The sequence below is a fragment of the Loxodonta africana genome, chromosome 3, assembly GCF_030014295.1.
Source record: "Loxodonta africana isolate mLoxAfr1 chromosome 3, mLoxAfr1.hap2, whole genome shotgun sequence".
Taxonomy (NCBI): Eukaryota; Metazoa; Chordata; class Mammalia; order Proboscidea; family Elephantidae; genus Loxodonta; species Loxodonta africana.
This window is the reverse complement of record NC_087344.1, coordinates 154,502,349-154,514,601: the sequence shown is the minus strand read 5'-3', so window position 1 is coordinate 154,514,601 and position 12,253 is coordinate 154,502,349. Positions and strand designations below refer to the sequence as shown.

Sequence of the window (12,253 nt, the reverse complement as noted above, 5' to 3'; positions counted from 1 at the left end):
CCAAAAACAGACTTGTATTTGAAATGAAACTAAGAAGTATTCCACTTTCAGGGTTTGTTGATTTTTAACAAGAATCTGGTGCTGTGAGCTGGTAAAGAATAAAATTGGATGTGTTAACTGGCTTAGATTAGCTTGCTCATTACTCAGTCTGACCCTGATGTGTGCTGTGCGCTCTTCCGTGATGTTTTCTTCCCTCCTCTGGGCTTCCAGGGTTGCCTGTCGACCGTCTGTGCCAGCACTCTGGGATCTGCATCAGCGCCGGCAACACACATCACTGCCAGTGCCCCATGGGCTACACCGGGAGCTACTGTGAGGAGCAGCTGGATGAGTGCGCGTCCAATCCCTGCCGGCACGGAGCCACCTGCAGCGACTTCATTGGTGGATACCGATGCGAGGTGAGCCGGGCAGGGGCATACACCACAGAGCTCCGGGAAGGTAGTGCATCTGCTAGGAACACTGATACATTGACATTAATGGCTAATGGCTTATTTTTCCAGTTTGTAGATTTTTTATCAGCCACCCTTTTAATGTTTACCAGTCACTGTTTCTTACTGCCTCCCCGTGAAATAAGTTAACATAGCAAAGTTCTGGTAAGATATTATTATAGCGATCTGGAGCCATCCCACCCCCCAGAGGGTTGCTTCTAGGATTCAGGGCCAACATTCATTACAGAGTGACTTTTACAGGCCCACCCAGCCCAGTAGCCCATGGTGCTTCCCTGAATAGCAGCTGAGGTAGGAGTAGCCACTTCGAGGAATGTTTCCTTGACCCATGCCACCTTTGTATACAGCCGTTGAGGAATGAACTAATAACTCTTTTAACAGACACATGGCTTAGCCTGTTCTGCCAGCACCATGGTGTTACATGTGTGTATTTGAGGAAGTAGGGTCATTCGAGGGACATGTGACTGTCTTTTTAATGCCCAGGCAGATAATGGTTGGAGTAAGACATTAACAAAACTTCAGAAACAGGAATTTGATATTAGTTCAGGGCACCAAGCAACACTGAGAGCACGGAGAAGCCTTGTTTCTCTGTCACAGCCAGCCCGCCCACATCCCCCTACCCCCACTCTAGCCCAGCCAGTGTCTCATATGTGCATGCAATTTCCTGAACCCAGAGCTTGAGAAATGCAACTTCTTTACTACCAGCCACATGTACCATATGACAGAGTCAGTAGGGCCCTCATTACATACAAAAGAATATGCATGTCTTTTTTAAAATGGGGAAGCCTGCTTACAGAAAGGATAAAAGTTTTGTGCAAGCTCATGTCTGAAACACCCCTCAGAATATTCAGTCCTTGCCTTCCTATAAAGTGTCATCTTCAGCTGGAAGAGAAACAGGTAAATGCTGACAAGCGCACTGCACACTGACCCTGCATAGCCCAGAGTGTGATGCGAAGAGTATGACGACTCCAGCAACCCTGGTGGCGCAGTAGTTAAAGTGCTCAGTTGCCAACCATAAAGGTTGGCGGTTCGAACCCACCAGCCACTCCGAGAGAGAAAGATGTGGCAGTCTGCTTCCATAAAGATGTACAGCCTTGGAAACCTATGGGGCAGTTCTACTCTGTCCTTTAGAGTCGCTATGAACCAGAGTCGACTCAACAGCAGTGGGTTTGGTTTTGGTTTGGTGATGACTCCAGAAGAGCTAAGATAGGGGGCCATAGGAACGTCTGGGTCTTACTTGGCCTAGCACTCTGTTTCTAACACTGGTTCAATATTCCATGCCCGTTTCGCTTCCACCTGGCAGTGTATCCCAGGATATCAGGGTGTCAACTGTGAATATGAAGTGGATGAGTGCCAGAATCAGCCATGCCAGAATGGAGGCACCTGTATCGACCTTGTGAACCATTTCAAGTGCTCCTGCCCTCCAGGCACTCGGGGTATGAAGTCTGCATTACCTGTTCCCTGTCTGGGCATCCTCTAAGTTACAGTCCCATGTTGAAGAGTTTTCAAAAAATGAAAGATAGTAAGACTAGCTGCATTCCAAGCATTTAGTTCTCTATCTGGTAGTTCAAACCATTTCCACACGGAACCTTTTTATTTTTAATGAGGCTGACTTTATCAGTCTGTTCATGGCTTCCGAATTTTGAATCCTAGTTAGCAACACCTTCCACGCTCCAAGATTATAACGGAATGCTCCCTTATTTTCAATACTAGAGTACTGGAGTACTTTGGCCATGTGGCTAAGAGTTCGTCCCAACACAATTTATTGACTATTTGTTCTTTGTAGCCAATGATTTGAGATGGCATCTTTATCAAATTCGAAATTCCCATGTGTATTTTGGTGTTTTTCTGGACTTTCTTTTTTATTCTGTTGTTCTATTAATTCACCAGTACCACTATGTTTTAATTATTAAGGATCTTCTTTTTCATGGTTTTCCTGAAAATATATTTTTTTCTAAAACTTTAGAATCAGTTTGTCTATTAAAAAATGCTATTGGCATTTTTTGGTTGAGATCACATTAACTTTATGAATTAGCGTAGAGAGAACTGACATCTTTATGATGAAGAGTCTTCCTAACCTAATCATGGTGTGTCTCCTTATCTGCCTTTCAGCATTATTTAAAGCTGTCTGCATATAGGTGTGGCACATTTTTTGTTAAGACTATTCCTAGGCGTTTTGTCTTTTGTTATTGCTATTGAAAATGGGGCCTTTACTTACATTTATTTTTCTTTTTAATAGTCTTGCTTATATTAGAATATGCTACAAATGTGAATAGTAGGAATACAGAAGTGTTTTCCTTCTTCTGTAACTTTTCAGAATTTATCATGGAGTGGTATCTAGAATAGTCATTGTTTTCTTTTGTTTCTTTCTTAAAAACGTTTACAGCTGTTCATACAAGTTGGCTCATTTGCATCACAGTACATCAAATGAGTTCTGTCTTAAGTTGAGTAACCTTTGGACTTTCAGCAGGACATTTTCCCCTCTATTTTTTTCAGATAAAAAACAATAGTGTACTCACACTATTTTACAGAAGAAAGTCAATAATTATAAAATGTAAAAGTATACATCACTCATAATTCAGTTCCTATTCTTACCATTTTTTTCACATAGTTATAATCTATGTATTTGTTATGTTCTTTTCTGAACTTTTTTTTTAATGAAAATTTACTGACTCTTTAGCTTCAGTTTCCTTCTGTTTACGTGGCACAAATAATAGTACCTATGGAAACCCTGGTGGCATAGTGGTTAAGTGCTACTACGGCTGCTAACCAAAAGGTCAGCAGTTTGAATGCACCAGGTGCTCCTTGGAAACCCTGTAGGGCAGTTCTACTCAGTTCTGTAGGGTCTCTATGAGTCAGAATCGACTCCACAGCAATGGGTTTTTTTTTTTTTTTTTTACTCAGTAGGGTACTGCTTCATTAGATAATGGGATAATATATGTGAAGCCCTAGGCAAATTCTTTCCTTTGCTCAGGTTGCTCACTAGGAGGATCCAGGAAACGTCATGGAACAAGAGTGTGCTTTTCCCTACCCAGCCTAAAAGATCCCACGGTAGATTGAGAAAGGAGCCCTGGTGGCACAGTGGTTAGGTGCTCGGCTGCCAACCAAAGGGTCAGCGCTTTGAATGCACCAGCTGCCCCTCAGGAGAAAGATGTGGCAGTCTACTTCCATAAAAATTCCAACCTTGGAAACCCCATGGGGCAGTTTTCCTCTGCCCTATAAGGTCACTATAGGGTTGCTATTAGTCAGAATCAACTCAAGGGCATACAACAACAGATTAAGGAGTATGACCTATTAATTGTGGAAGCGCCAATAGCGGTAGTTGTCCCATGCTGGAAAGCAGCATTCAAAGGATATCATAATTCTGTATCTCTCCTCTCTTTCCTCCAGGCCTGCTTTGTGAAGAGAACATTGACGATTGTGCCAGGGGCCCCCACTGCCTTAATGGTGGTCAGTGTGTGGATAGGATCGGGGGCTACAGTTGTCGCTGCTTGCCTGGCTTTGCTGGTGAGCGGTGTGAGGGGGACATCAACGAGTGCCTCTCCAACCCCTGCAGCTCTGAGGGCAGCCTGGATTGCATACAGCTTACCAACGACTACCTGTGTGTCTGCCGCAGCGCCTTCACTGGTGAGAGCCTCTCCAGCCTCCGCAGCCTCTCTTCCTTTGAGGGAGCTACTAGTGAGGATATTGGGCCATGTGTGACTTCTCCCAGACCTAAGTGAAGTATTTCTTATATGTGAAAGACTAGACCAGCCTAATGTAAGGGCCCTTTTTTTCCAAAGTCTGGCTTATATGCTGTGTTGTAATCAGTCTCTACCTTTTATTTTTCCTGAGAGACTCTTTCCCTTTTGGAGACATTGATTAATATGCCATAGTAGGAAAACAGAAAAAATGATAGGCAGTTGAGAGTAGTTGAGCAAAATAGTAGTTCCTGACTCCCTAGGAACCTGGTCACGCCTCGGTGTGAAATACTGCCAGAGTATACGCTGTGGAATGACTCCAGAAAATGCAGAATTTCAACTCTGAGTATTCAGTGATACCCAGGAACTTTACATCTAACCCTGGTTTCGTTACCCGGCCTCCTTGGGTATGTAATGACTTGAGTTACTAGGTAATTCCTACCACTGACACCTTCTTTCTACCTCTGGAACCCATAGAAACTTAGGGCCTTCTAGGGCATTTAAGGGAAGTAGGTCCACATAGGTGTGTGTTAACCCAAAGTTCAGCTGGTGGGAACAAGGGCTAGAAAGCTGCAGCGGTCACAGGTGTGCTCTGTACAGCTCAGGCTTGGCCATGCTCCCAATCTATTCTTATCGCAGGGCATGAAGACTCTGGAGAGGGCCAGGTTGATGATTTGTTGGGACCAAAATAGTTTCTTGTATCTAGATAGGGTGGTATCATCAAATACTTAGACTTGAAGTCTTGGATTTTCTGGAGTCATTCCAAAGCTTATTCTCCAGCAGCATTTCTTATACTGAAGGCGTGATCAGGTTCCTAGGGAATCAGGAAATAGGCTGTAATGGCCTATTTATTAATAATTTGGCAAGATGGACTCTGCTACATCCTAAGTCCATCTCCAGTCTTCCTTCCTTCCAGTTTTAAAGATATGCTACTTTTAAGAACCTTGGAATTTTACAAAGAGAGAGAGGGATTTTGTGGTGTGGAAGTTGCCTGCATGCAATAGTATAAAGTGGGAAAGAATCTATTATAAGCATCACACACAGGACAGGAAGAGGATGAATGGCCTCACATTAGCCATGATGTACTTAGGAGGCCAGAGGAGCAAAGCTGGCTCCTTTTCCTTTCATGCCTCTGTGACCCCTTTATCTGGAAACCCTGACAAACACACAGTAAGGGAGAAATAGGAGGAGGGAGGATGAAGACCATCTGAAATTAGTGTATTACAGCAAAGCAGTAGTGTTTGTGCATTTTCCACACTTGTAAATGAAAAAAAATCTCTTGAGCTCTTTGTGTGTGCATAACAAATGATCCCACGGATTGCAACTATTGTGGAATGCTGAAGTCACCAGTGAGGGGCCACTGGTCCAGTGAGCAGCGAGTCTGTATGATGGCTGCTCTTGGTTGTTGGCTATTACCGTAAATTGAAGAGACAAACATTGTAACTCTTGCCTCATAATTGTGTATTAGTTTTCTAGGTCTTTTATAACAAATTACAACAAACTGGGTGGCTTAAACCAACACACACTTATTGTCTCACATTTCTGGAGACTAGAAGTCCAAAATCAAGGTGTCAGCAAGGCCATGCTGTCTTGAAGGCTCTAGAGGAAGGTCTTTCCTTGCCTCTTCTAGCTTCTGGTAGCTCCTGGCAATCCTTGGCTCCTTGCGTTGTCGATGCATCTCTCCAGTCTCTGCTTCACATGGTGTCTTAGTCATCTAGTGCTGCTATAACAGAAATACCGCAAGTGGATGGCTTTAACAAAGAGAAGTTTATTCTCTCACAGTTCAGTAGGCTAGAAGTTCAAATTCAGGGCGCTGGCTCCAAGAAAGGCTTTCTCTGTCGGCTGTGGAGGAAGATCCTTGTTATCAGTCTTCCTTTGGTCTGGGAGGATCTCAGTGCAGGAACCTCAGGTCCAAAGGATTTGCTATGCTCCCTGCAGCTACTTTCTTGGTAGGATGAGGTTCTCTCCTCTCTGCTTGCTTCCCTTACCTTTTGTCTCTTAAGAGATAAAAGGTGGTACAGGCAAAAGCAAAGAAGTTTCCGGGATAAACTGAATGCTTCAAAGGTCAGCGGAGCAAGGGCGGGGGGTTGGGGATTATGGCTTAAGGGGACTTCTAAGTCAATTGGCAAAATAATTCTATTATGAAAACATTCTGCATCCCACTTTGAAATGAGGCATCTGGGGTCTTAAATGCTAACAAGCAGCCATCTAAGATGCATCAATTGGTCTCAACCCACCTGGATCTAAGGAGAATGAAGAACACCAAGGTCACACAATAACTATGAGCCCAAGAGACAGAAAGGGCCACATGAATCAGAGACTTACATCATCCCGAGACCAGAAGAGCTAGATGGTGCCCAGCCACAACCGATGACTGCCCTGACAGGGTGCACAACAGAGAACCCCTGAGGGAGCAGGAGAACAGTGGGATGCAGACCCCAAATTCTCATAAAAAGACCAGACTTAATGGTCTGACTGAGACTAGAGGAATCCCGGCAGTCATGGTCCCCAAACCTTCTGTTGGCCCAGGACAGGAACCATTTCCAAAGACAACTCATCAGACATGGAAGGGACTGGACAATGGGTTGGAAAGAGATGCTGACGAAGAGTGAGCTAATTATATCAGGTGGACACTTGAGACCGTGTTGGCATTTCCTGTCTGGAGGGGAGATAGGAGGGTAGAGAGGGTTAGAAACTGGCAAAATTGTCACGAAAGGAGAGACTGGAAGGGCTGACTCATTAGGGGGAGATTAAGTGGGAGTATGGAGTAAGATGTATATAAGCTTATATGTGACAGACTGACTTGATTTGTAAACGTTCACTTAAAGCTCAATAAAAATTATTAAAAAAAAAAAAAAAGGTGGTACAGGCCATACCCCAGAGAAACTCCCTTTACATTGGATCAGGGATGTGATATGGTGTTGGTATTACAGTCCCACCCTAATCCTCTTTAACATAAAACTACAGTCACAAAATGGAGGACAACCACAGAATAATGGGAATCATGGCCTAACCAAGTTGATACACACGTTTTTGGGGGGACATAATTCAATCCATGACACATGGCCTTCTTCCCCTGTGTCTGTGTCTCCGTGTCACTTCTTTTTTTGTAAGGATACCACTCAGATTAGATTAGGAGGCACCCTACTCTAGTATGACCTCATATTGACCTAACTGACAGCATCTTCAAAGACCTTACTTCCAAGCAAGGCCACATTTACAGTTACCAGGAGTTTGTACTTCAGCATCTCTTTTTAGGACATGCAATTCAACACATAACAGTCACCTCTTCCCTTCTGAGTGACCATAGTCCAGATGGGGCCCATCTCCTGCTGTTTGCCAACAGGCCTCAGCTGTACTACAACATCTTCTCCATATTTTCCGTTTCTTAGTTCACTTTGTCATAGACCAACAGCCTAGAAGATACCTTCTGTTTCAGAACTGTGTCTGGGGAAAATTAAGCTACATTTTAAAGCAAAGCCAGGCAGGGTACGGAGTAGCCAGAAATGATTGAAAAGAGACATTGTAGATGAAAATTTTCTACAAACTAGAAATCACTATATGGATGTATTGTCCTGGTATAGCCTCTTGTCTGACGTAGATAATGTTAATAAAACGCAGCAAATGATTTTGTTAAATGTTTGTTTTAAAAGCTATAGTACCTTCAAAAAGCTGAGGTTTCATTCCCCCCACCCCCCTCCCCCTGTTTTTTTTTTTTTTGATAGGATTAGATTAGAGTCAGTTTTTGCATCTATCCTGTTAATATGAGTTGGTTCAGGGATATATGTCACATGTGCTTATTGTGTAGGCCAGAGAAGTGAGGGGTTGAACCAGTGATGGGGCCAATAAATCTTGAGATTTAGTTAGTGTTTTCTTTGTCTTCTCATGTTCCCAAAGGGTTAGAACTGAACTGTCATCTGTATCTCTTGCTCCATCTCTAATCCTCTGGCTAACTCACATGCCAGCAGAGTTCCATCTAGTAACTTGCTGTCTTAGTTATCTAGTGGTGCTATAACAGAAATACCACAAGTGGATGGCTTCAACAAACAGAAATCTATTCTCTCACAAGCTAGTTGGCTGGAAGTCCAAATTCAGGATGTCAGCTCCAGGAGACGGCTTTTCTGTCCGTGTCAGCTTTGGGGGAAGGTTCTTTTCATCAATCTTCCCCTAGTCTAGGAGGTTCTCAGTGCAGGGATTCTGGGTCCAAAGGACACACTATTCTCCTGGCTCTTGTTTCTTGGTGATACGAGGTTCCCCTGTCTCTCTGCTCACTTCTCTCTTTTATATCTCAAAAGAGATTTGCTCAAGACAAAGCCTAATCTTGTAAATTGAGTCTCATCCACGTAACTGCCACTAATCCCATCTCATTAACATGGTAGACGTAGGATTTACAACACGTAGAAAAATCATATCAGATGACAAAATGGTGGATAATCATACAATACTGGAAATCATGGCCTAGACAGATAGGTAATTTCGGGGGACACAATTCAATACATGACACTTGCTGTCACTACTTCTACCTTTAAAACCCCCTTTTTGTTTTCTGCTTTGAGGCCGTCACTGTGAAACCTTCATGGATGTGTGTCCCCAGATGCCTTGCCTCAATGGAGGGACTTGTGCTGTGGCCAGCAACATGCCTGATGGTTTCATTTGTCGTTGTCCCCCGGTAAGTGCCCTGCTGTTGATTTAAAGAGCATGCTCTCTCTTGTACAGTCTGTGTCAAAGCTGAGATTAAGCTGTTTTGTTTTTTCTCACTCCATAATGGGGAGCTTTCTCAGTTTTAGATCCTTCAGAAGAAAGTGCTTTGGTTTTTCCTCTCAATGCCACTTAATCCCTTCCCAAAAGAGTAACGCCCTAATCTGTGACCATCAGTTGTCAGAAGGAGCAAAGGAAAAAAATCACAGGAAGGGATGGAATGTTCCCTTGAAAACAGGCTTCTCAATCCCATGCGGGAAAGCAGTCTTGCTGCCCAGGTTGGACTGAGCTGGTTGGAAACTCTGCTTAAACACTTTGGCAGGAACCACTTGGGAGTGAGCTGCTTCTTACACTAGAACAAAGCCTACTTTTATCCTTGTGCTATGCAGTGTTCTACCTGTGCCAGAGGCCGAAACCCCCCTAAAATGGAGATTACTGTGTGGAGAGATACCAAAAGGAACCCTTTCCAGTAATCTTGGCTTGGGCTAAGCAGGAAGTTTGAGTGAGATGAGACATGGAAGTTTTTCAGACACCTAAAACTCTAAGATGATTTTTTTTCCCTATAAAGGCATTATCTGACTGATCTCCTGATGGTTAGGGAAGGTGCGTATAGATAGTGTCACCTGACTCTCATCCACCATGACCTGTGGACTTAATTTCTAGAAGTGCACTGTTTAAGTGAGAGAATTCTGCATTCATCCTGTGGAACCTTGAGCCCTGGCCTATAGGTTGACTTGAAGAGGCGTTTTCCTAGAATTTGGCCCAGGAAGCACATGGAGGGATCTTAGTGAAGTGTCTAGTCTTTATCTCCCTGGAGGTATGGCAGGGAGAGGCTTGGGAGAGGAAAATGGGCAAGCCCTCAGGACCTGGCCTGCCTTCCTCATCCCTTCACTCATTTCCACAGGGATTCTCCGGGGCAAGATGCCAGAGCAGCTGTGGACAAGTGAAGTGTAGGAAAGGGGAGCAGTGTGTGCACACAGCCTCAGGACCCCGCTGCTTCTGCCCAAATCCCCAGGACTGCGAGCCAGGCTGTGCCAGCAGCCCCTGCCAGCACGGGGGCACCTGCTATCCTCAGCGCCAGCCCCCTTATTACTCTTGCCAGTGCCCTTCCCGGTTCTGGGGCAGCCACTGTGAGCTCTACACAGCCCCCACCAGCATGCCTCCCGCCACCTGTCTCAGCCAGTATTGCGCAGACAAAGCCCGGGACGGCGTCTGTGATGAGGCCTGCAACAGTCATGCCTGCCAGTGGGATGGGGGCGACTGCTCTCTCACCATGGAGAACCCCTGGGCCAACTGCTCCTCCCCACTTCCGTGCTGGGATTACATCAACAACCAGTGTGACGAGCTGTGCAACACGGCTGAGTGCCTCTTTGACAACTTTGAATGCCAGAGGAACAGCAAGACATGCAAGTAAGGGCTCCAGGTCCCCAGAAGCTGAGAGGCACTGTCACTAACACACCTCGGTCTCTTGTTCTTGCTCCTAACCACTCCAGTGCTTCAGCCCAAGCTGCCTCTGCTTTCCAGACTGGTGCCCCGAGGCCCTCTTCTCCTGGGCGTCAGCCTTGTCCCATCGCACACGACCCCGTGGTCTCTCTGCTGACCGAGGCCCAGGAATGCTCCCTGCACAGTCACCCTCTCTCTCTGCCTCTCTCTGCCTTCTCACCTGCTGCTCTCACGACCTCCTGGGGGAAATAACTTGTGGAAGTGGTGCTGCCCACTCCCAGGCAGCCTCTCACATAACCTGCGTGCAGGATGGATGGAAAGGTCTGTACCTCTCCCTTTTCACCCCACTCCGTTCCCTAAGACTGGTTTTCCCCATCCAGATTTAGCAGGAGGCATAAGCTAAATGAGGTCACTTAACCTTCCTTGCCTTCATTATTGCAGTTATTCTGCATTTTTATGGTGCTTCCATGGCTTGCATAGTACCTTTCATATCTACCATCCCATTTGATTTAACCCCAGTTAACTCCTAACAACCTTGTAAGGCACAGATATTATTAATGTTCTTCCACAGTGAGGGAGCAGAGGCCTGGGAAGGTTAAAGAACTTTCCAAAGTACATACGGGCTTCTCCTGACTCCTAATTTTTCCACTGAGCTAGGATGGCAAGCTGTACCAACTGATGTAAATATCAAAGGGTATGCAGGCAGAGGAGAGTGTAGCTGAAGTGTCATGTGCAACATTTAGGTTTTGGCCTCGAATTCCTTTTCGCAATATTTGATCTTGGTAAAGAGACTAGAAGAGGCTGTACAAGTTAGCCCTGGTGTCCTGTATGGAACGTACACTTCCCCCTACCTTCCACAGCTGAGATTCAGCCCTGACAGGGGAAGAACGGACCGTATTGACCTGGTCCTGTGTATAGCAACTCTTGGTGATTCAGGGCTATTTATCCATTGATACTTCACCAGGGGCACTGGATACAAAAATAGAGGAAGCATGAACTGGGTTGATTTTTATTTCAGATATATAGCTTTATTTAAAGATTTAACTTAGGATTGCAAGCTCGCTGGGAACCCCTAAGCCCATGTAGCATGGTGAACACAGTGCTGTTTCTCATTCAGGGAGCACCCATTGATGTTAAGTGGCATAGGCTACGTGTATGTACTCTAAGATGCTAGAGGTAGGAGAACTCAAGGAAGACTCCATGGGGCATATGGGGCCTGACCTGGGCCACAGAAAATGGATTGGAAAATCCCTGGTAGTTGCAGATAGAAAAGCAAATAGAGCTGCAGGCTAATCTGAACCCCTTTCCCTTTTTTCTCTCCCCTGTGTCTCCCCCTACCTAGGTATGACAAATATTGTGCAGACCACTACAAAGACAACCACTGTGACCAGGGATGCAACAGCGAGGAGTGTGGCTGGGATGGGCTGGACTGTGCTGCTGACCAGCCAGAGAAGCTGGCAGAGGGAACCCTGGTTATTGTCGTGCTGATGCCACCTGAACAGCTGCTCCAGGATGCTCGCAGCTTCTTGCGGGCACTGGGCGCCCTGCTCCACACCAACCTGCGCATTAAACGGGACGCCCAGGGGGCCCTCATGGTATACCCATATTATGGAGAGAAGTCAGCTGCCATGAAGAAGCAGAGGATGACACGCAGGTCCCTTCCTGTTGAAGAAGAGCAGGAGGTGGCTGGGTAGGTTTTTTGGTTTCTGAGCTTCTTAAAGGTGAATTTTATAAAGCTGAGCACTTTGATACCCAGCATAAGTCAAAACCTATGAAACCCCAAAGCTCAGACAGATAAAGCACCCATCAAATAGATCAAGTCCATTAACCCAGTACTTCTGTTTAAGGGTGAAGATTTGTCTTGATCTTGGAATCCGCAAAGGTGGGCTGGAGTAAGCAGGAGGCAGGATTTCGGGAAGGCCTCCTCAAATGCTGAAGCCCCTAACCTTTGCCGAGTTGCCTCAAATGGCCCTATTATTGACTCCCCGC

At 45.4% G+C, this 12,253-nt stretch overlaps 1 protein-coding gene across 3 annotated transcripts in view; it reads left to right on the top strand.

Moving 5' to 3' along the window:
* NOTCH2 (notch receptor 2) overlaps nt 1–12,253 on the top strand; it is a 217,866-nt gene that overhangs the window by 194,127 nt on the left and 11,486 nt on the right. For all 3 annotated transcript variants that reach the window (XM_023547517.2, XM_010589625.3, XM_064282355.1), the window contains 6 exons: nt 211–395; nt 1,747–1,879; nt 3,834–4,070; nt 8,680–8,792; nt 9,726–10,231; nt 11,607–11,954. In XM_023547517.2, coding sequence (XP_023403285.1) covers nt 211–395; nt 1,747–1,879; nt 3,834–4,070; nt 8,680–8,792; nt 9,726–10,231; nt 11,607–11,954 — 1,522 coding nt within the window. The remainder of the gene's footprint in view (nt 1–210; nt 396–1,746; nt 1,880–3,833; nt 4,071–8,679; nt 8,793–9,725; nt 10,232–11,606; nt 11,955–12,253) is intronic.